The following is a 23,638-nucleotide window of genomic DNA, read 5'->3' as shown; positions in this document are numbered from 1 at the left end:
CCCATGGTAGGAAGTGCCAACCAAAATTGTTTTTTGAGACATAGTCTCACTGTGTCACCCAACCTGGCGTGCAATGGCACGATCTCGGCTCACTGCAACCTCCACCTCCCAGGTTCAAGCGATTCTCCTGCCTCAGCTACCTGAGAAGCTGGGATTACAGGTGCCCGCCACCACACCCGGCTAACTTTTTTCTTTGTAGAGACAGGATTTCACCATGTTGGCCAGCCTGGTCTCAAACTCCCAACCTCAGGTGATCCGCCTGCCTCAGCCTCCCAAAGTGCTGGGATTACAGGTGTGAGCCACTGCACCCAGCCTCAAAATTGTTTATTTCTTCTGAGTTATCTTTTTGGAGACTGAGTCTCCCTCTGTCACCCACGCTGGAGTGTGCTGGCCTGATCAGAACACATTGCAACCTCAGAATCCTGGACTAAAGTGATCCTCCCACCTCAGCCTCCCAAAGTGTTGGGATGACTTGCTTGAGCTGCCATGCCCAGCCTCTCCCAAATTTTTCTTTCTTTTTTTTTTTAAGACGGAGTTTTGCTCCTATTGTCCAGGCTGGAGTGCAATGGCATGATCTCAGCTCACCGCAATGTCTGCCTTCCAGGTTCAAGCGATTCTCCTACCTCAGCCTCCCTAGTAGCTGGGATTACAGGCATGTGCCACCACGCCCGGCTAATTTTGTATTTGTAGTATAGACGGTGTTTCTCCATGTTGGTCAGCCTGGTCTGGAACTCCCCACCTCAAGCGATCCGCCTGCCTCAGCCTCCCAAAGTGCTGGGATTACAGGCATGAGCCACTGCACCCAGCTGGACTCTCCCAAATTTTTCTAAGCCTGCCTGTAGAGGCTGGGAATCAGCCCTAGCCATTCAGGAAATCCGTGGAGGGTGGCCCGGGCCCAGCAGGCTACCCTCTGACTGCTTTGGGCCGAGATACAGGTTGGAGTGAGACCTTGATCAGGTGGCATCTGGTGGGGTAGGGGAAGGTCCAGGTCTGGCGCAGTCGCACCAGTGGTTGGGCCCCACTTGGTGATCACTCTGATATCGTCCCCTGAGCTTGGTTGTCGCGTGTGAGGGACAAGATCCGGCCGGAGAGCCCAACACAGTGTTCCAGGAGACTGAGGGAGATGGCAAGGTCTTCTCGGTCGCCACAGGCGGTGCTGCATAACGGACTTTCCTGAGATAGTTACTGCGGCATCTGGGGGAGCCTAAGATTGTTACTGTGGGATGGGGGTCCGCGGTCTTTGAGAATCGTGGAAGATGACTGGCGTATGAAGTTCCCTTCTGCCCTTGGGGACCTACTGGTGCCGTCGCAGGTGAATGGGGTAGGGCAACCTGGGCTCAGCCGCTTTCCCATCTGGTGCCGGCTTGTTCACATCATCACTGGGTAAGTTTTCGTTTTTTTTTTTTTGAGACAGAGTCTCGCTCTGTCGCCGAGACTGGAGTGCAGTGGCGCAATCTCGGCTCACTGCAAGATCCGCCTCCGGGTTCACGCCATTCTCCTGCCTCGGCCTCCGGAGTAGCTGGGACTACAGGCTCCCGCCACCACTCCTGGCTATTTTTTTTTTTGTATTTTTAGTTGAGACGGGGTTTCCACTGTGTTAGCCAGGATGGTCTCAATCTCCTGGCCTCGTGATCCACCCGCATCGGCCTCCCAAAGTGCTGGGATTACAGGCGTAAACCACTGCGTCTGGCAAGAAATTTATTACGTTTTATTTTTTTTTGATGTGTAGTCTCGTTCTGTTGTCCAGGCTGGAGTGCAGTGGCGTGATCTCGGCTCACTGCAACCTCTGCCTTCCAGGTTCAAGGAACTCTCCTGCCTCAGCCTCCCGAGTAGCTGAGATTACAGGCACCCTCCAACATGCCTGGCTAACTTTGGTTATTTTTAGTAGAGAATGGGGTTTCACCATGTTGGCCAGGCTGGTCTTGAACTCCGGACCTCAAGTGATCTGTTTGCCTTGGTTTTCCAAAGTGCTGGGATTACAAAGGAGTGAGCCACCGTGTCTGGCCAAGAAATTTAAAAAGTAGTTTCTCGCAAAAGAAAGGTGAAATAAATATATAATGGATAATATACGCACCACCTTCCACGAGGCCAGTGAGAAAAGTACTACAGTTACCAATGTGTCAGTATTCAACAATCTCTTTATTCAGAGAACTGAAAAACCATATACAAATTAAAATTAATTGTATATTAAAAATACACTTCTACTAACACTGGTCTTTAAAAAAAAATACACTTCAGGCTGCGCACTGTGGCTCAAGCCTGTCATCCTAGCACTTTGGGAGGACGAGGCAGGCGGATCATGAGGTCAGCAGATCGAGACCATCCTGGCTAACATGGCGAAACCCCGTCTCTACTAAAAATACAAAGAAAGCCGGGTGTGGTGGTGGGCACCTGTAGTCCCAGCTACGGGAGGCTGAGGCAGGAGAATGGTGTGAACCCGGGAGGTGGAGCTTGCAGTGAGCCGAGATCGCGCCACTGCACTCCAGCCTGGGCGACAGAGCGAGACTCGTCTCAAAAAAAAAACAAAACACTTCAATTTACTCGTGAATCAAGACATCAAAAGAGAAAAGTTTTACTAACTGATTTAATGAGAAAACACAACCTTTTAAACTTTTGACTACTGCTTAAAGAGTACTTACAGAATTATCTCACCTCCAGGATTTCTTGGAAAAGTAATGTTACAATTGATGTCCAGAGATGTACTTGAAGAATAAGCCAGTGATAAAAAAATTTTTTTTAAGTTTTTGGTGTGTGGGATGGAGTCTTGCTCTGTTGCCAAGGCTGCAGTGTAGTGGCACAATCTCAGCTTACTGTAGTCTCCGCCTCCCAGGTTCAAATGATTCTCCTGCCTCAGCCTCCCAAGTAGCTGGAATTACAGGCGCACGTCACCACACCCAGCTAATTTTTGTATTTTCAGTAGAGATGGGGTTTCACCATCTTGGCCAGGCTGGTCTCGAACACCTGACCTCAGGTGATCTGCCTGCCTTGGTCTCCCAAAGTGTTGGGATTACAGGCATAAGCCACCATACCTAGCCTTAACCATTTTTTTTTTTTTTTTTTGAGACGGAGTCTCGCTCTGCCGCCCAGGCTGGAGTGCAGTGGCCGGATCTCAGCTCACTGCAAGCTCCGCCTCCCGGGTTCACGCCATTCTGCTGCCTCAGCCTCCCAAGTAGCTGGGACTACAGGCGCCCGCCACCGTGCCCGGCTAGTTTTTTGTATTTTTTAGTAGAGACGGGGTTTCACAGTGTTAGCCAGGATGGTCTCGATCTCCTGACCTCGTGATCCGCCCGTCTCGGCCTCCCAAAGTGCTGGGATTACAGGCTTGAGCCACCGCGCCCGGCCACCTAGCCTTAACTTTTTTTTTTTGAGACGGAGTCTCACGCTGTTGCCCAGGCTGGAGTGCAGTGGTGCGATCTCGGCTCACTGCAAGCTCCGCCTCCTGGGTTCACGCCATTCTCCTGCCTCAGCCTCCTGAGTAGCTAGGACTACAGGCGCCCGCCACCGCGCCCGGCTAATTTTTTGTATTTTTAGTAGAGACGGGGTTTCACTGTGGTCTCGATCTCCTGACCTTGTGATCCGCCCGCCTCGGCCTCCCAAAGTGCTGGGATTACAGGCTTGAGCCACCGCGCCCAGCCTTAACTTTTATATCATGTGTGATGAATTTATATCATGGTGTGAATTTTCTGGAGCATTATACAGTCAGAAGTTGCTTAATCATGGGTATATGTTCTGAGAAACGTGTTGTTAGGTGATTTCCTTATGGTACAAACATCACAAAGTGAACTTACACAAATCTAGATGGTATAGCTACAACACATATAGACTATATGGTACAGTCTGTTGCTACTGGGCTATAAACCATACAGCGTATTATTGTACTGAACACTGCAGAAAATTGTAACACAATGTTAAGTATTTATGAGTCTAAACATAGAAAATACACACAGTAAACATGCAGTATAAAAGATAAAAAAGGATGCACCTGCATAGGATGCTTGCCATGAACACAGCTTGCAGGACTAGAAGTTGCCCTGGATGAGTCAGTGAGTGGTGAGTGAATGGGAAGGCCTAGGATGTTACTGTACACTAATGGAGAATTTATAAACACTGTACACTTAGATTACACTACATTCATAAAAACATTTTTTCCTCAATAATAAATAAACCTTAACTTACTGTACATTATTTTCTTTATAAACTTATTTTTAAAACCTTTGATGTAATAATTTAGCTTAAAACACATTGTACAGCTGTACAAAAATATTTTATGTCCATATTCTATAAGCTTTTTCTATTAATTCTTTTTTACTTTTAATATTATTTTTGTTAAAGACTAAGACACAAACACACATTAGTGTAGGACTACCCGGGGTGAGGATCATCAATATTGTCTTCCGCCTTCACGTTTTGTCCCGCTGGAATACGTTCAGGGGCAGTCCTGCACATGGAGCCGTCATCGCCTATCATAACAATGCCTTTTTTCTGGAGTATCTCCTTAAGGACCTGCCTGAGACTGTCTTACTGTTAAAAAAATAAATACGAATACATTTTAAAACAGTATTGTAGATATATAAACCAGTAATGTAGCCATTTATTATCAAGTATATATTGTACATAATTATATGTGCTGTAATTTTTTTTTTTTTTTTTTTTTTGAGACAGTCTCTCGCTCTGTCACCCAGGCTGGACCGCAGTGGCAGATCTCGGCTCACTGCAACCTCCACCTCCCAGGTTCAAGCGAGTCTCCTATCTCAGCCTCTCAAGTTGTTGGGACTACAGGCGCACCACCACACCCAGCTAACTTTTGTATTTCTTTTTTTTTTTTTTTTTTTGAGACGGAGTCTTGCTCTGTCACCCAGGCTGGAGTGCAGTGGCCGGATCTCAGCTCACTGCAAGCTCCTCCTCTCGGGTTCACACCATTCTCCTGCCTCAGCCTCCCGAGTAGCTGGGACTACAGGCACCCGCCACTTCGCCCGGCTAGTTTTTTTTGTATTTTTTAGTAGAGACGGGGTTTCACCGTGTTAGCCAGGATGGTCTCGATCTCCTGACCTCGTGATCCACCCGTCTCGGCCTCCCAAAGTGCTGGGATTACAGGCTGGAGCCACCACGCCCGGCCACTTTTGTATTTCTAATGGAGACAGGGTTTCATCATGTTAACCAGGCCGGTCTTGAACTCCTGACCTCAACTGATCCTCTCACCTCAGCCTCCCAAAGTGCTGGGATGACAGGTATGAGCCACTGTGCCCAGCCAATTTACTTTTTTTAATCTTTGATACAGAGTATCACTCTCACCCATGCTGGGCTGCCATTGCTTGATCTTGGTTCACTGTAGCCTTGAACTCCCGTGCTCAGGCAATCCTCCTGCCTCAGCCTCCCATGTAGATGGGACTACAGGGTGTAATTCCACACTTAGAAAATGTTTCTAGTTTTTGTAGAGATGGGGTCTCACTATGTTGACCAGAGTAGTCACAAACTCCTGGCATCAAGCAATCCTACCGCCTTAGTCTCCCAGTGTTGGGATTACAGGTGTGAGCCAACATGCCTAGCTTGTTGTACTTTTATACAACTGTGCAATAGGTTTACACCAGCACCATAAACACTTAAATAATGTGCTGCACTGTGGTGTTTCTGCCGCTACTAAATTGCAGTTGATAGAAATGTTTTAGGTATTATATAATCTTACGGGGCCACCAACCTGTATATGGTCCATTGCTCAATGAAACATGATTACATGGTACCTGACTATACACAAATTATCTTGCATCTCGCTTTCTATATTACACTGGTAGGATTTCTCTCTTCACTGGGAAGTTTCACAACTTTGAAAGTATCTGTTAGAACTGAAAACTTTCCCGTTTCTCCCATTTATAGAGTTTCTATCGAGTGTGCATTCTCATATGCTTTTGTAAGGATGTGGACAAACTGAAGGCTTTTCCACATTGCTTACATTCAAGAGGTTTCTCACAACTGTGAATTCTTTCATGTCTTTGAAAGGAACTGTGAAGACTAAAGGCCTTCCCACATTCTTTACATTTATAGGGTTTCTCTCCAGTATGCATTCTCATGTGTCCTTGAAAGCTTGTGGGATAAATAAAGGCCTTCCCGCATTCCTTACATTCATAAGGTTTCTCCCCAGTGTGAGTTCTTTCATGTATCTGAATGTAACTAGAACAACTAAAGGCTTTTCCACATTGTTTACATTCATAGGGTTTCTCTCCAGTGTGAGTCCGCTCATGTGTTCGTAACGCACTAGGAAAAATGAAGGCCTTCCCACAGTCCCTACATTTATAAGGTCCATCTCCAGTGTGGGTGATCATGTGTCTTCGAAAGTTCTCGAGAGAAATGAAGGCTTTTGCACATTCCTTACACTCATAGGGTTTTTCTCCAGTGTGATTTCTCTCGTGGATTTGCAAATCTAGAGGATAATTGAAGGTTTTCCCACATTTTTTACATTCGTAGGGTTTTTCTCCAGTGTGAGTCCTTTCATGTATTCGAAAGTAACTGGTCCGACTGAAGGCTTTCCCACATTCTTTACACTTATAGGGTTTCTCTCCAGTGTGCACTCTCAGGTGTACTCGAAAGGCTGGGCGTGCACTGAAAGACTTCCCACATTCTTTACATTTATAGGGCTTCTCTCCAGTATGAGTTCTTTCATGAATTTGAATGGAAGTGGAACATCTGAAGGCTTTACCACATTGTTTACATTTATAGGGTTTCTCTCCAGTGTGAATTCTTTCGTGTACTCGTAAAAAACTGGGAAAAATGAATGCCTTCCCACATTCCTTGCATTTATAAGGTCTATCGCCGTTGTGTGTTATCATGTGTGTTAGAACACTTGTGTGGGAAATGAAGGCTTTCCCACATTCCTTACATGCGTAGGGTTTCTCTCCAGTGTGAGTTCTTTCGTGTATTCGAATAGAACTGGGACAACTGAAGGCTTTCCCACATTTTTTACATTCATAGGGCTTTTCTCCAGTGTGAATCCTTTCATGAATTCGAAGTGAACTGGGACAACTAAGAGCTTTTCCACATTGCTTACATTCATAGGGTTTTTCTCCAATGTGTGTCCGCTCATGTGTTTGAAAGGGTTGGTGATATATGAAGGTTTTTCCACATTGTTTACATTTATAGGGTTTTTCTCCAGTGTGACTCCTTTCATGTCTTTGAAAGGATTTGAGATAACTAAAGGCTTTCCCACATTCCTTACATTTATATGGCTTCTCAAATAGCTCATATCCAGTGTGAGACCTCATGTGTCTAGTAAGGGATGAACGACGCATGAAGACTTTTCCACAGACAGTACATTCATATGGTTTTACTCCAGCAGTGTTCTTCCTCACACTTAGATTGGGACTGACGGTTTCTGCACATTGACTACTTTCTTTACCTTCACAGAGTCTCTCTCCCATATGGCTTCTGTAAAAAATTAGAAGCACAGTAATACTGGTTGTGTATTAATGATTTTATATTTATCATCAGGTAGCAGAACTAAATTTCTTTTTTTTTTTTGAGATGGAGTTTCGCTCTTGTTCCCCAGGCTGGAGTGCAATGGCGCGATCTCAGCTCACTGCAACCTCCACCTCCCAGCTTTAAGCGATTCTCCTACCTCAGCCTCCCAAGTAGCTGGGATTACAGGCATGCACCATCACACCCTGCTAATTTTGTATTTTTAGTAGAGATAGGGTTTCGCCATGTTGGTTAGGCTGGTCTTGAACTCCTGACCTCAAGTGATCTGCCCGCCTTGGCCTCCCAAAGTGCTGGGATTACAGGCGTGAGCCACTGCACCCGGCAGCAGAACTAAATTTTTATCATTTTCAGGGAAATAGTTTTCTGCCCTGTCTCACTTGTTTAAAAATGAATATACTCAATGTTCAGCAAGAGGGCCTGTGTCACTGATAGCTATTATCGGAACAATAATATTGATGTATGGGGTTTTGTTTTTTGGTTTCGTTTTGAGACAGAGTCTCACTCTGTTGCCCAGACTGGAGTACAGTAATGCCCATAATCATGGCTTACTGCAGCCTTGACCTCCCGGGTTCAATCAATCCTCCCACCTCAGCCTCCCATGTAGGTGGGACTACAGGCGTGCACCCCCACGACTGACTGAATTTTCTATTTCTTGTAGAGATAGGGTCTCGTCTTGTTGCCCAGGCTGGTTTCGAACTCCTGAGTTCAAATGATCTGCTCGCCTTGGCTTCCTGAAGTTGTATGTGAGGCTTTAAAATACTGTTTCCAAGGCTGGGCATGGTGGCTCATGCCTGTAATCCCAGCACTTTGGGAAGCCGAGGTGGGTGGATCACTTGGGGTCAGGAGTTTGAGACCAGCCTGGCCAACATGGTGAAACCCCATCTCTACTAAAAAATACAAAAATCACCTGGTGTGGTGGTACGTGCCTATAATCCCAGCTACTTGGGGGGCTGAGGCAGAAGAACTGCTTGAACCCAGGGGGTGGAGGTTGCAGTGAGCCAAGATCATACTACTGCACTCCAGCCTGGGTGACAGAGTGAGAGACTGTCTCACAAAACAAACAAACAAAAAAAATTGTTCCCAAGTACAATATTTTTCTTTCTTTCTTTTTTTTTTTTTTTTTTTGAGATAGAGGATGGAGTCTCACTCTCTTGCCCAGGCTGGAGTGTGTGGTGTGATCTGGGCTCACTGCAACCTCTGCCTCCTAGATTCAAGTGATTCTCCTGCCTCAGTCTCCTGAGTAGCTGGGATTACAGGTGTGCACCATCAAGTCTGGCTAGTTTTTGTATTTCTAGTAGAGACAGATTTTCACTATGTTGGCCAGGCTGGTCTTGATCTCCTCACCTCTGCTGATCCGCCCACCTCACCTTCCCAAAGTTTTGGGATTATAAGAGTGAGGCACAGTGCCTGGCCCAAGTATAATATTCTTCAACCAGTGGACATCTGTGTCACTTAAGAAAACATTTCTGGTAAACATTTTCTGATAATAAATAAATTTGGGCCCAGTGGCTCATGCCTGTAATCCCAGCACTTTGGAAGGCTGAGGTGGGTAGATCATCTGAGGTCAGGAGTTTGAGACCAGCCCGGCCAACATGGCGAAACCCTGTCTCTACTAAAAACACAAAAATTAGGCCGGGCGCAGTGGCTCATGCCTGTAATCCCAGCACTTTGGGAGGCCGAGGTGGGCAGATCACGAGGTCAGGAGATCGAGACCATCCTGGCTAACATGGTGAAACCCCGTCTCTACTAAAAATACAAAAAATTAGCCAGGCATGGTAGTGGGTGCCTGTAGTCCCAGCTACTTTGGAGGCTGAGGCAGGAGAATGGCGTGAACCTGGGAGGCAGAGCTTGCAGTGAGCCGAAATCGCGCCACTGCACTCCAGCCTGGGAGACAGCGAGACTCCGTCTCAAAACAAAACAAAACGAGAAAACAAAAATTAGCTGAGTGTGGTGGCACGTGCTTGTAATCCCAGCTACTCAGGAGGCTGAGGCAGGAAAATCACTTGATCCTGGGAGGCGGAGGTTGCACTGAGCAAAGATCATGCCACTGCACTCCAGCCTGAGTGACAGAGCAAAACCTCATCTCGAGAAAAAAATTAAAAAAAAAAAAAAAAATAAATAAATAAATTTGGAGCTGCACTTCTTTCTTGCTTTAAAAGTGTCACAACTTTTTTTTTTTTTTTCTTGAGATGGAGTATCACTCTGTTGCCCAGGCTGGAGTGCAGTGGCGTGATCTCGGCTCACCGCATCCTCCACCTCCTGGGTTCAGGTAATTCTCTGCCTCAGCCTCCCGAGTAGCTGGGATTACAGGCACCCACCACCACAACTGGCTAACTTTTTTGTATTTTTAGTAGAGACAGGGTTTCACCATGTTGACCAGGCTGGTCTTGAACTCCTGACCTCGTGATCTACCCACTGCAGCCTCTCAAAGTGCTGAGATTACAGGCGTGAGCCACGGTGCCTGGCCATAATATTTTTAAGATTCTTTCAAGGAACACTGCTATTTCTTGTCAGTACAACTCACCTTAGATTTCTCCCCTGGTTTTTGTGTTGATCTTCAACGTTCTGGTCTTCCCATTTTTCCCCTAAAATGTAGATCAAGAATAATCATGATAAATTATTAAAAATTATACAAATATTATTATAGATTCACAATGAGCTGTAACCATGCTTGGTTTATTTACAGAAGTATTCCCTTTTCAGATTCCAAACCTCAGAACAGTGATTATGAGCAAGAAATGCTAGTTCTCTAATTGACTATATGAAAAAATGATGTCGGCCGGGCGCGGTGGCTCACGCCTGTAATCCCAGCACTTTGGGAGGCTGAGGTGGGCGGATCACGAGATCAGGAGATCGAGACCATCCTGGCTAACACAGTGAAACCCCGTCTCTACTAAAAATACAAAAAAATTAGTCGGGCGTGGCGGCGGGCGCCTGTAGTCCCAGCTAGTTGGGAGGCTGACGCAGGAGAATGGCGTGAACCTGGGAGGTGGAGCTTGCAGTGAGGAGAGACCGTGCCACTGCACTCCAGCCTGGGCAACAGAGTGAGGCTCTGTCTCGGAAAAAAGAAAACAAAAGAAAAAATGATGTCACTGGGGTGCGGTGGCTCATGCCTGTAATCTCCACACTTTGGGAGGCTGAGGTGGGAGGATCACTTGAGGTCAGCAGTTGGAGACCAGCCTGGCCAATACGGTGAAACCCTGTCTCTACTAAAAATACAAAAATTAGCTGGGCATGGTGGTAGGCACCTGTAATCCCAGGTACTTGAGAGGCTGAGGCAGGAGAATCGCCTGAACCCGGGAAGCGGAGGTTGCAGTGAGCCAAGATCCCGCCACTGTACTCCACCCTGGGGAACAGGAGGAGACTCGGTCTCAAAAAAAAAAAAAAAAAAAAAAAAAAAAAAGGCCAGGCACAGTGGCTCACGCCTGTAATCCCAGCACTTTGGGAGGCTAAGGCAGGCAGATTACCTGCGGTCAGGAGTTCAAGACCAGCCTGACCAACATGGTGAAATCCCGTCTCTACTAAAAATAGAAAAATTAGCCAGGTGTGGTGGCACATGCCTGTAATCCCAGCTACTCGGGAGGCTGAGGCAGGAGAATTGCCTGAAGCTGGGAGATGGAGGTTGTGGTGAGCTGAGATAGCGCCATTGCTCTCCAGCCTGGGAAACAAGAGTGAAACTCTGTCTTAAAAAAAAAAAAAGAAAAGAAAAAATGATGTCATCCTTACCTATAGATGCCAGGTTCTTGAATGTTTCCTGCATCACATCTCTGTAGAGTTTCTTCTGTGAAGGAGCCAGCAGAGCCCACTCCTCCTGGCTAAAGCTCACAGAAACATCCTCAAAAGCCACTGAGTCCTGAAACATCCAATATAAGTAGAGGAGAATAGGTGAGATTGACAAGGATGAGAGGTATACTCGATTCATAAGAATTTCACACACGATTTTGTGGTCTCCAGACATTTAGTGTATGACTCGATTGTTAGAAATTTAACAGCACATTGAACACATAAACTTACGGCTACATCTTTACTGTGGTCACTGTAAGTCTTATTGCTCTCTAATGGTAGTATCTAGTTCAACTTGGAAAAATGAAAGAAATCCTACACAAATGAGACAAACTTTAAGATCAATTTTTTTTCCTTCCTTTTTGAGACACAGATGGTCTCGCTCTGCTACCTAGGCTGGAGTACAGTGGTACAATCACAGCTCATTGGAGCCTAGACCTCTCAGGCTCAAGCAATCCTCCAACCTCAGCCTCCTGAGTAACTGGGACTACAGGAACACACCACTACACCTGGCTAAGTATTTTGTGTGTATTTTTTGTAGAGATGGGATTTTGCCATGTTACACAGGCTGGTCTCAAACTCCTCAGCTTAAGCGATTCACCAGTCTTGGTCTCTCAAATTGCTGGGATTACAGGCAAGATCTTCAATTCTTTATGAGATAAATTCTTATTTCTTGTGTGTTTGTTGTTTTCTAAGAGACAGGGTCTTGCTCTGTCACCCAGGCTCAAGTGCAGCAATCATAACTCACTGTAGCCTCAGATCCCTGGGCCCCTTCTGCCTCAGCTTCACGAGTAGTTAGGACTACAGATGTGCAACACCACACCCAGCTAATTTTTAATTTTTTTTTTTTTTGTTAGAAATGGGGTTTTGTTATGTTGTCCGGGTTGATCTTGAACTCTCGGCCTCAAGTGATCCTCCTGCCTCGGCCTCCCAAAGTGTGATTTCAGGTATGAATAACCACACCCAGCCCACAGCGTAATTTCTTATTACCCAAATCATTCAGCATTCCTGAAAGATGTGGGATTAAATGAGGTGGAGGTTTTAATAAGTAAATACACATTGAGAATCTTCTATCCCCTTTGTTATATATGAGAGGACAGGAGGCTTGTGGAAATCCAACTTGTAACAAGGTCTAGCTGCCCATATTGTCCTGAAGTATTTGAGGCCATTAGAAGCACTCAGATTCTGCTGATTGAATGGAAATACTCTTTTAGAGACATATTAATTTCAACTTGTTTCTGATATATATATGTCCCCACGTGGTGGCATGAGTCACCGCGCCCGGCTGTGAGCGTAATATTTATCATAGACTCAGTTTTTCCTTTTACTTTCTGTCCCATTTCATGAGGCTAGGAAGTTACTGGGAACACAGAGCTCAGGCACAAAGAAGGGGCCCTTACAACTGAGACCTTCACAAAATCCTTATACCCATGAGCCTCAGAACTGCTTCCAACCAATTTGTAGCACAAATACATATACACATGGAGATAAAATGTCAGAAGAGCACTTTCTGGAATCCATAATCATGTCATCTGGGCTTTGCTGACCTTGAAGAATAGATTGACAGTATCAATTTTCTTTTTTTTTTTTTTTGAGACGGAGTCTGGCTCTGTCGCCCAGGCTGGAGTACAGTGGCCGGATCTCAGCTCACTGCAAGCTCCGCCTCCCAGGTTTATGCCATTCTCCCGCCTCAGCCTCCCGAGTAGCTGGGACTACAGGCGCCCGCCACCTCGCCCGGCTAGTTTTTTGTATTTTTTAGTAGAGACGGGGTTTCACCATGTTAGCCAGGATGGTCTCGATCTCCTGACCTCGTGATCCGCCCGTCTTGGCCTCCCAAAATGCTGGGATTACAGGCTTGAGCCACCGCGCCCGGCCGACAGTATCAATTTTCAAGGGACTTCACTGACATCCACGATGGTCTGATGGTGAATTTGCCCATGATTATATAAAATTAACAGATAATTTCATACCTCCAAAGGAACATAAAATCTGCGTCGGGATGGCTCATGCCTGTAATCCCAGCACTTTGGGAGGCCGAGGCAGGTGGATCACCTGAGGTCAGGAGTTCGAGACCACCCTGACCAACATGGTGAAACCCCGTCTCTACTAAAAATACAAAAATTAGTTGGGCATGGCGGTGCATGCATGTAATCCCAGCTACTTGGGAGGCAGAGGCAGGAGAATCGCTTGCACCTGGGAGGCAGAGGTTGCAGTGAGTTGAGATTGCACCACTGCAGTCCAGCCTGGGCAACAGAGCGAGACTCCATCTCAAAAAAAAAAGGGCTGGGCGCCGCGGCTCATGCCTGTAATCCCAGCACTTTGGGAGGCTGAGGCAGGCAGATCACAAGGTCAGGAGATCGAGACCATCCTGGCTAATACAGTGAAACCCCATCTCTACTAAAAAAACACACACAAAAAATTAGCCAGGCGTGGTGGCAGGTGCCTGTAGTCCCAGCTACTGGGGAGGCTGAGGCAGGAGAATGGCGTGTAACTGGGAGGCGGAGCTTGCAGTGAGCCCAGATCGCGCCACTGCACTCCAGCCTGGGTGACAGAGCTAGACTCCGTCTCAAAAAAAAAAACAAAAAAAACTGTAAAATTTCCTTTCTCCAGTTTCAGGAGAGAGTGATTCCCAGACAGACACTCTAGGGGCTGTTGTCCCAGGTTCTCTCATTTCCATGCACTCATGTGTGCCATACATGAAAAGATCCACACAGTTAGAAGGGGTTTTCTTAAGTCATTAGGACAAGGGTCTGAGCAGGAAGAAATTTGGCTCCAGGCAACTCTCCCGCTTGACAAGTTCATCTGCATGCCTGGGTGCTCTCTGTAAGGTTTATTTACATATTATTTACATATAAAAGAAAATAAATATTTTGGCCAGGCGTGATGGCTCATGTCTATAATCCCAGCACTTTGGGAGGCTGAGGTGGGCGGATCGTTTGAGCCCAGGAGTTTGAGACCAGCCTGGGCAACATGGTGAAACACTGTCTCTACAAAATATACAAAACTTGGCCAGGCATGGTGGTGCACACCTGTGGTCTCAGCTACTTGGAAGGCTGAGGTGGGAGGATTGCTTGAGCCCGCTAAGTCAAGGGTGCAGTGAGCCAAAACTATACCACTGCACTCCAGCCAAAAATAACTAAAGATTTCATGTATAGCATTTTACTAAAAAATAAAAAGAAAACAGAAAAAAAAGTATCATATCCTTGATAATTAGGAAATGTCAAATAGTTCCCACTTCAAACTGAGTAGGAAGACAAAACTAGCCTATTAAGATAACATTAGTGTTGATGACTACAGAGAACAATTATGTACAAATGAAGGATCAATTGATACACTTCACCACTTTTTTTAAGTTTGTAAATTTAAACTTGACCAAGATCTAGTAATTTTTATCCAGCCACCAGAGAATTTATTGTACGTTTGCACTTGCAGACTGAAACAAAAATAGTAGGAGCATTATTTTCCACAAAGCAAACAAAAACAAAACCATGAAAAATACTAAACACCACAACCCTTGGAATGGGTAGCTTGCAGTGAAAAATATACTGAGAGGTGGCTGGGCATGGTGGCTTACGCTTGTAATCCCCAGCACTTTGGGAGACTTAGGTAGATGGATCACGAGGTAAAGAGATTGAGACCATCCTGACCAACATGGTGAAACCCCATCGCTACTAAAAATACAAAAATTAGCTGGGCATGGTGGCTCGTGGCTCATGCCTGTAGCCCCAGCTACTCGGGAGGCTGAGGCGGGAGAATTGCTTGAACCTGGGAGGCGGAGGGTGCAGTGAGCTGAGATCACACCCCTGCGCTCCAGCCTGGCAACAGAGCAAGACTCCATCTCAAAAAAAAAAAAAAAAAAAAGGCCAGGCACGGTGGTTCACACCTGTAATCCAGCACTCTGGGAAGCCAAGGTGGGTGGATCACAAGGTCAGGAGATCAAGACCATCCTGGCTAACATGGTGAAACCCCGTCTCTACTAAAAATACAAAAATTAGCCGGGCATGCTGGTGTGCACCTGTAATCCCAGCTACTTGGGAAGCTGAGGCAGGAGAATCACTTGAACCTGGGGGGTGGAGGTTGCAGTGTGCTGAGATCTTGCCACTGCACTCCCGCCTGGGCGACAAGGGCGAAATTCTGTGTCAAAAAACAAACAAAAAAGGCAGAATTTAGCCCTGCATGTGGCACACATCTGTAGTTCCAGCTATTCAGGAGGCTGAGGTGGTGGTTGCAGTAGGCTGAGATCATGCCACTGCATTCCAGCCTGGGTGACAGGGTATACCCAATCTCAAAAAAAAAAAGACTTCCAGCAGGTAGAAAGTCAGAAAGGACATAGTTTAGTTGAAAGGCAACAACTAGGTTTAATTAAAATCCACGGAATGCTTCATCCAACAGAACAACACACATTCTTCTCAAATTCATGTGGAACATTCACCATTATAAACCATGTGTGGACAAAAACACAACTTACCAATTTTCTTTTTTTTTTTTCCTTTTTTTTTTTTTTGAGACGGAGTCTCGCTCTGTGGCCCAGGCTGGAGGGCAGTGGCCGGATCTCGGCTCACCGCAAGCTCCGCCTCCCGGGTTCACGCCATTCTCCTGCCTCAGCCTCCTGAGTAGCTGGGACTACAGGCGCCCGCCACCTCGCCCGGCTAGTTGTTGTTGTTGTTTTTTTTTTCTTTGAGACGGAGTCTGGCTCTGTCGCCCAGGCCGGAGTGCAGTGGCCGGATCTCAGCTCACTGCAAGCTCTGCCTCCCGGGTTCAAGCGATTCTCCTGCCTCAGCCTCCCGAGTAGCTGGGACTACAGGCGCCCGCCACCGCGCCCGGCTAGTTTTTTGTATTTTTTTTTAGTAGAGACGGGGTTTCACCATGTTAGCCAGGATGGTCTCGATCTCCTGACCTCATGATCCGCCCGTCTCGGCCTCCCCAAGTGCAAGGATTACAGGCTTGAGCCACCGCGCCCGGCCTAGTTTTTTGTATTTTTTAGTAGAGATGGGGTTTCACCGTGTTAGCCAGGATGGTCTTGATCTCCTGACCTCGTGATCCGCCCGTCTCGGCCTCCCAAAGTGCTGGGATTACAGGCTTGAGCCACCGCGCCCAGCCACCAATTTTCAAAGAATATACATTATATAAAACATGCTCTCAGACCACCATGGTATTAATCTAGAAATCAGTAACAGAAGAATAGTTAGAAAACCATCAAACATTTGGAAATAAAACCCCACACAGTTCTAAACATGAATCAAAAAAGTTTCAAGAAAAATTAAATTTGGGCCAGGTGCAGTAACTCACGCCTGTAATCCCAGCACTTTGGGGGGCCGAGGTGGGCGGATCACGAGGTCAGGAGTTTGAGACCAGCCTGGGCAACATGGTGAAATCCCATCTCTACTAAAAATACAAAAATTAGCCAGGCGTGGTGGCACATGCCTGTAATTCCAGCTACTTGGGAGGCCGAGGCAGGAGAATGGCTTGAACTCAGGAGGAGGAGGATGCAGTGAGCTGAAATTGCACCACTGCACCCCAGACTGAGTGACACAGCGAGACTCCATCTCAAAAAAAAAAAAAAAAGAAGAAAAAAGAAAATTAAATTTGAATTAAATGAAAATAGAACTTATCAAAATTGGTGGAATGTGACAAAAACAGTGCCTAAATGAAATTTATACTATTAAACTCTCACACACCCACAAAAAATTTATACATGAATCTTACACCTTTCACAAAAATTAAGCCCAAATCAATCATAGATGTAAATGTAACATGCAAAACTATCCACTTGGCTTTGGTGATGAATTTTTAGATAAACCACTAAAAGCACAACCTATGAAAGGAAAAAATAAGTTTCACTTCATTACAATGAAAAGCTCCTGGTCGGGTGCGGTGGCTCATGCCTGTAATCCCAGCACTTTGGGAGGCCAAGGTGGGCAGATCGCGAGGTCAGGAGATCGAGACCATCCTGGCTAACACGGTGAAACCCCGTCTCTACTAAATTACAGAAAAATTAGCCGGGCGTTGTGGTGGGTGCCTGTAGTCCCAGCTACTCTGTAGGCTGAGGCAGGAGAATGGCGTGAACTCGGGAGGCGGAGTTTGCAGTGAGCCAAGATGGCGCCACTGCACTCCAGCCTGGGTGACAGAGCAAGACTCTGTCTCCAAAAAAAAAAAAAAGAAAAACTACTCTGTGAAAGAAAGTGTTTAAAGAATAAAAATAAAAGGCACAGATTTTTGCAAATCTTCACAAAAGCACTTATCTGATTAAGGACTAGTATCTGAAATATCCAAAGAACTCTTTTTTTTTCTTTTTCGAGACAGTCTTACTTTGTCGCCCAGGCTGGAGAGCAGTGGTGTGATCTCAGCTCACTGCAACCTCCACCACTTAGGCTCAAGGGATTCTCATGCCTCAGCCTCCCAAATAGCTGGGACTATAGGGGTGCACCACCACATTGGGCTAATTTTTTCTTTCCGATCCCATGGCAGCTCCAGCCCTAGCCTTGGCCCCACCACTCCTCAGCCCTGCTCCCCAGCAGCCTGGGTGGCCCCACATGAGCCTCCATGCCTAGCATCCTTTTTGTTTTTTGAGACAGGATCCATTATGTTGCCCATGCTGGGCTTATAATCCTGGGTGCAGGCAATCCTCCTGCTTTAGCCTCTGGAGTAGCTAGGATGACAAGCGTGTGCCACCATGGCTGCCTCCAATTCCAACTCTTAAATCTCAACAACAGTAAGACAAACAAACCAGTGAAAAATGGACAAAAGACCTGAACACACACCTCACCAGTGAAAGATATACAGATGGCAAATATACATATGAAGAGATGCTCAACATTATATGTCATTAGGGAGCTGCAAATAAGACTGAAGAAAGATCACTTTACACTGATTAGAATGTACAAAGTTCAAAATGCTAAGAACGGCAATGGAAAGCAAAGATGTAGACAACAGGAATCCTCATTCCTTGCCAACGGGAATGGAAAATGGTATGTCTACTTTGGAAGACAGGCAGTTTCTAACAAAACATCCTCTTACCAGTGGACCGTGCAATCACATTCCTTGCTATTTACTCACGTGAGTTGAAAACTACTGTTCACACAAAAACCTGCCCATGAATATTTACGGGAGGTTTCTTCATAACTGCAAATTTAAGACTTAACCGACTGGGCGTGGTGGCTCACGCCTGTAATCCTAGCGCTTTGGGAGGCTGAGGGTGGCGGATCACAAGGTTAGGAGATCGAGACCATCCTGGCTAACACAGCAAAACCCCATCTCTACTAAAAATACAAAAAATTAGCCAGGCGTGGTGGCACACGCCTGTAGTCCCAGTTACTTGGGAGGCTGAGGCAGGAGAATTGCTTGAACTTGGGAGGTGGAGGTTGCAGTGAGCTGAGATCATGCCACTGCACTCCAGCCTGGGTGACAGAGTGAGACTCCATCTCAAAAAAAAAAAAAAAAAAAAAAGACTTAACCAAGACATCATGCAACAGGTTTATGGATAAACAATCTGTGGTACAATCTTTTTTTTTTTTTTTTTTTTTTTTTTTGAGACGGAGTCTTGCTCTTGTTTTCCAGGCTGGAGTGCAATGGCACTATCTTGGCTCACTGCAACCTCCACTTTCCAGGTTCAAGCAATTCTCCCGCCTCAGCCTCCTGAGTAGCTGAGATTACATGTGTGTGCTACCACGCCAGGCTAATTTTTGTATTTTTAGTAGAGACGGGGTTTCGTCATGTTGGCCAGGCTCGTCTCAAACTCCTTACCTTGTGATCCACCCGCCTGGGCCTCCCAAAGTGCTGGCATTACAGGCATGAGCCAGCACGCCCGGCTGGTACAATCTTACGATGAAATATTGTTCATTGATAAGAGAAATCAGGTATCAAGCCATGAAGACACAGAAGAACCTTAAAAGTATATGGCTCAGTGAAGGAAGCCAATCTGAGAAGGCTATATCCTGAATAACTCCAAGTGGACTACATTCAGGAAAATATAAAACCTTAAGACAGCAAAAGTATCTTTGGATGTCAAGAAATTGTGGGAGGCCCGGGTGGGAGAACTGTTTGAGCCCAGGAGTTCCAGACCAGCCTGGGCATTATGGCGAAACCCTACCTCTATAGAAAATACAAAAATTAGATGGGGATGGTGGTGCACGCATGTAGTCCCAGCTACTCAGAGGAGGCAGGAGTATCACTTGAGCCCAGGAGGTGGAGGTTGCAGTGAGCCATGATCACACCACTGCACTCCAACCTGGACGGCGGAGTGGGAACCTGTCTCAAAAAAAAAAAAAAGTTAAACATGGGAGACTGAGGTGGGAGGATGGCTTGAGGCCAGGAGTTCCAGACCAGCTTGGGCAACAGAGTGAGACACTGTATCAAAAAAAGAAAAAAAAAAGGCCAGGCGCAGTGGCTCACACCTGTAATCCCAGCACTTTGGGAGGCCGAGGTGGGCAGATCGCCTAGGTTGGGAGTTCAAGACCGGCCTGACCAACATGGAGAAACCCCATCTCTACTAAAAATACAAAATTAGCTGGGTGTCGTGGCGCATGCCTGTAATCCCAGCTACTCGGAGGCTGAGGCAAAAGAATCGCTTGAACCCGGGAAGCAGAGGTTGTGGTGAGCCAAGATTGTGCCACTGCACTCCAGCCTGCGCAACAAGAGCAAAACTCTGTCTCAAAAAAAAAAAAAAAAAAAAAAAGTTAAACATATTCCCCAGCTTGGACCCAGACTCTCGCAGCTTGAAAAATGTAACCTAGGCCGGGCGCGGTGGCTCAAGCCTGTAATCCCAGCACTTTGGGAGGCCGAGACGGGCGGATCACGAGGTCAGGAGATCGAGACCATCCTGGCTGACACAGTGAAACCCCGTCTCTACTAAAAAATACAAAAAAACTAGCCGGGCGCGGTGGCGGGCGCCTGTAGTCCCAGCTACTCGGGAGGCTGAGGCAGGAGAATGGCGTGAACCCGGGAGGCGGAGCTTGCAGTGAGCCAAGATCACGCCACTGCACTCCAGCCTGGGCGGCAGAGCGAGACTCTGTCTCAAAAAAAAAAAAAAATGTAACCTAGGTCCGGCGTGGTGGTTCACACCTGTAATCCCAGCACTTTGGGAGGCCGAGGCAGGCAGATCACCTGAGGTCAGGAGTTCGAGACCAGCCTGGTCAACATGGTAAAACCCTGTCTCTACTAAAAATACAAAATAAATTGGCCAGGCATGGTGGCACACGCCTGTAATCCCAGCTACTTGGGAGGCTGAGGCAGGAGAACTGCTTGAACCCAGGAGGCAGAGGTTGCAGTGAGCCGACATCGTGCCACTGCACTCCAGCCTGGGCAATAGAGTGAGACTTGGTCTAAAAAAAAAATAAAAATAAGAAAAATGTAACCCCTAGAGTGTGTCAGTACCTGGTAATGGAGGATAGGAGCACCTGATCAGCAAGGAACTATGGGAGCTCCACACCTCTTTCTCTCCTATGGCAGCAAAGAAACATTAGATTCCCCAGGTTTCCATTTTCCCAAGTGAGGAAACTCTCAACCAGATTGAGATTGAGGTTTTGATGCAAATGAGCTCCTCAATTCATTAACCCTGTCTCTAGAAACGTAAGTCCTGACCTTCACAGACACTGTCAATACACATCAATTACACTCAGTACACCTACATTACAGATGTGAAACTCAAACGTAATGTCTAAAAACACACCCAAGGAAACCACAGTTAAAACCTCAGACATCCTTCCCTCTTCCCCTAACAGCATCTGCCTGTGGATCCTCAACTTCCAAGTGCTCTGCAGTTTCTCTGAGTACAAAGGGATCCTTCCATGGCGGGCATGAGTAGCTGGCAGACCTGTAGGGGAGACTCCCCAGGAAGAACCAATTGGGCCTTCAATGATCTTTCTTTGCAGGCTCAAGGGTGGACTTAGCTTGGAAACATCTCAGGCCTCTGGTCCCCAGTTGCAAGGCTCTGGAACACTACTAGTAATTTTAAATGAGACAATTTAATTAAAATCTTAAGGATTGTTCCTTAAACATCCAGCAGAGGGCCTGGCACAATGGCTCATGCCTGTAATCGCAGCACTTTGGGAGGCCGAGGCGGGTGGATCACCTGAGGTCAGGAGTTTGAGACCAGACTAGCCAACTTGGTGAAACCCCGTCTCTACTAAAAATACAAAAAAATTAGCTGGGCGTGGTGGCACGTGCCTGTAATCCCAGCTACTCAGGAGGCTAAGGCAGGAGAATCGCTGTCAATATGCACTAATTACACTCAGTGCACCTATATTACAGATGTGAAACTCAAATGTAATGTCTAAAAACACACCCAAGGAAACCACAATTAAAACCTCTGACATCCTCCCCTCTTCCCCTAACAGCATCTGCCTGTGGATCCTCAGCTTCCAAGTACAGAGGTTGTAGTAAGCCAAAATTGTGCCACTGCACTCCAGCCTGGGCAACAGAGTGAGACTTGGGCTTTAAAAAAAAAAAATCCAGCAAAATTACTTAAACACAGTGTTTATGTATAAAGGAAGCAAGAGGCCGGGCGTGGTGGCTCATGCCTGTAATCCCAGCACTTTGGGAGGCCGAGGCGGGTGGATCACGAGGTCAGGAGATCGAGACCATCCTGGGTAACATAGTGAAACACCATCTCTACTAAAAAAAAAAAAAAAAAAAAAAAAATTAGCTGGGCGTGGTAGCACGTGCCTGTAATTCCAGCTACTCAGGAGGCTGAGGCAGGAGAATCACTTGAACCTGGTAGGCGGAGGTTGCAGTGAACTGAGATCGTGTCACTGCACTCCAGCCTGGTGACAAAGCTAAACTCTGTCTCTAAATAAATAAATAAAGGAATGAAGGAAGGAAGAAAATTTTAGGGCATTTAACAAGAAAACCCACTATTGCTTTCAGAAAATGAGAATGTCGGGCAGGGCATAGTGGCTCATGCCTGGAATCCTAGCACTTTGGGATGCTGAGGCTGGAGAATCGCTTGAGCCCAGGAGTTCAAGACCAGCCTGAGCAACAGCCAGACCCCATCTGTTAAAAAAGAAAGAAAGAAAATGATAATGTCAGTCAATTATTTCCATGGCAAGAAATAGTTTACTAAAGTATTACTCATATCTGAGTGCTTCTAGGCGTTGCAAGTTTAAGTCCTGGAATACCATCTGAAATTATCAAACTAAAAGAACAGACCTCAGAAACATATTCCACGTTCTTCAGGGGAAGAACAAAGAATTTTTAATAAATGTAATACTGATATTTTTTTGTTTCCTGAGATTCATTTACTTTTTGCCTCTTTGGAAATATTTGGTACTGTCTCTCAAGTTCTTCTGATAACATATATTTTATATTTATTGGAAAAATGACATTCAAATGAATAAATCTTTTCAAGGTCATAAACCCAAGGCAGGACAGTGCCAATCTGAAACTGTGCTGAAAACATAGATCACCCACGAAAGTTTACGAAAAGGAACCTCAACCCAAAGGAGTTCCCATAGGATGTCTGTGCCCTGGAAAGATATCAGAATGAGGGGCACAGCATTTTATGCAGAGTAGTTCCAAGTGAATAATTTTTCTGATTTTTTTTCTCTGATGTAAAATATCCACAAACAAGAAATCTTTTAAAAGAGACATCAATTGGAAAAAAGATTATTAAAATACTGCGTGTGTTTGAAATGCACCAGACAGGCCAAAGAGTTGGTGACGATGTTTTCCATTGGAGAGGAGAAGTAGGCGTTTGGGAATACGGGGAGGGATCTGGAAATCTAGGGATTAATGGCCCTCCGTGGGAGGAGCTAGGCTGGGGGACAGGGTAGTGGATTTGAGACTCTGCTTCCAACATCTTTGGAAGACTCATGGGGAAACCACCTTTGGGAATAAAGAAGGGACTGCGGACCCTACAGACTGCAGCTCCTCCCACTCAAATCAAACACACAAGGCGGGATTCTCCCCATGACCCTTCCGTGGTCCCTGCACAATCTGGGAAAGACTTGGGGCTGCGGGCGCGGAGGTGCCCAGCGAGGGCTCCGGGGCTGGGACCGCAGTCGCCGCGCAGGGACGGGACCGGACTCTTGGCGTCCCAGCTGCCAGCCCAGCCCCACACTGCGGCCAGAGGTGACTGTGGGGAGGCCCGGGTCTGGCGACCACGGCCGGTTCCAACTAGGCCGGCCCTGCACACTCACCATTTTCCGGCCTCGGGGGTGGCCCGGTGTTGTCCCTACGGTTCACGGAGCCAGCGCACGGTACAGCGCATCCGATGCAGGGGCACAGCAACTCGACGCGTCAAGGTGCCAGGAGACCCCAAGCTGAGCACAACCCGATCGCATAGTGACGTAACACGCATTTGCGAGGGGTAGTCGTACCCTCTTTCCGGCGGCGCCCCTGATTGGACAATTAATACAGTCCCGCCCCCTTTTGTCCGAATGACAGCTAGGCG

The 23,638-nt window shown here is 46.6% G+C and overlaps 1 protein-coding gene and 1 long non-coding RNA gene across 11 annotated transcripts; one reads left to right on the top strand and one right to left on the bottom strand.

The window, feature by feature from the left end:
* Positions 1–2,123: 2,123 nt before the first annotated feature.
* On the bottom strand, positions 2,124–23,536 carry ZNF791 (zinc finger protein 791). 10 transcript variants are annotated; one of them, XR_013408962.1, is made up of 5 exons: positions 23,385–23,536; positions 11,194–11,320; positions 9,992–10,052; positions 5,119–7,416; positions 2,124–2,273 (listed from the first exon to the last, which is right to left on the bottom strand). XR_013408962.1 is itself a non-coding variant. In XM_077977739.1 (5 exons), exon 5 carries the CDS (start codon positions 7,407–7,409, stop codon positions 5,877–5,879), a length of 1,533 nt encoding a protein of 510 aa, XP_077833865.1. In that variant the 5' UTR covers positions 7,410–7,558; positions 8,000–8,325; positions 9,890–10,052; positions 11,194–11,320; positions 23,385–23,536; the 3' UTR covers positions 4,572–5,876. The 10 variants fall into 10 exon arrangements, 8 of the variants coding, with proteins under 8 accessions (XP_077833865.1, XP_077833866.1, XP_077833869.1 ...); XR_013408961.1 differs by lacking the exon at positions 2,124–2,273 and adding an exon at positions 4,572–4,801; XM_077977739.1 differs by lacking the exon at positions 2,124–2,273 and adding an exon at positions 8,000–8,325 and having other exon boundaries at positions 4,572–7,558; positions 9,890–10,052.
* Positions 12,078–14,426, top strand: LOC144336732 (uncharacterized). The gene is made up of 2 exons (XR_013409056.1): positions 12,078–12,881; positions 14,009–14,426. It is a non-coding gene; the product is annotated as an uncharacterized LOC144336732 (long non-coding RNA).
* Positions 23,537–23,638: the final 102 nt, after the last annotated feature.

This window comes from Macaca mulatta, chromosome 19 (genome assembly GCF_049350105.2).
Source record: "Macaca mulatta isolate MMU2019108-1 chromosome 19, T2T-MMU8v2.0, whole genome shotgun sequence".
NCBI lineage: Eukaryota > Metazoa > Chordata > Mammalia > Primates > Cercopithecidae > Macaca > Macaca mulatta.
The sequence above is the reverse complement of the archived record's forward strand: the minus strand, read 5'-3'. Positions and strand labels throughout refer to the sequence as shown.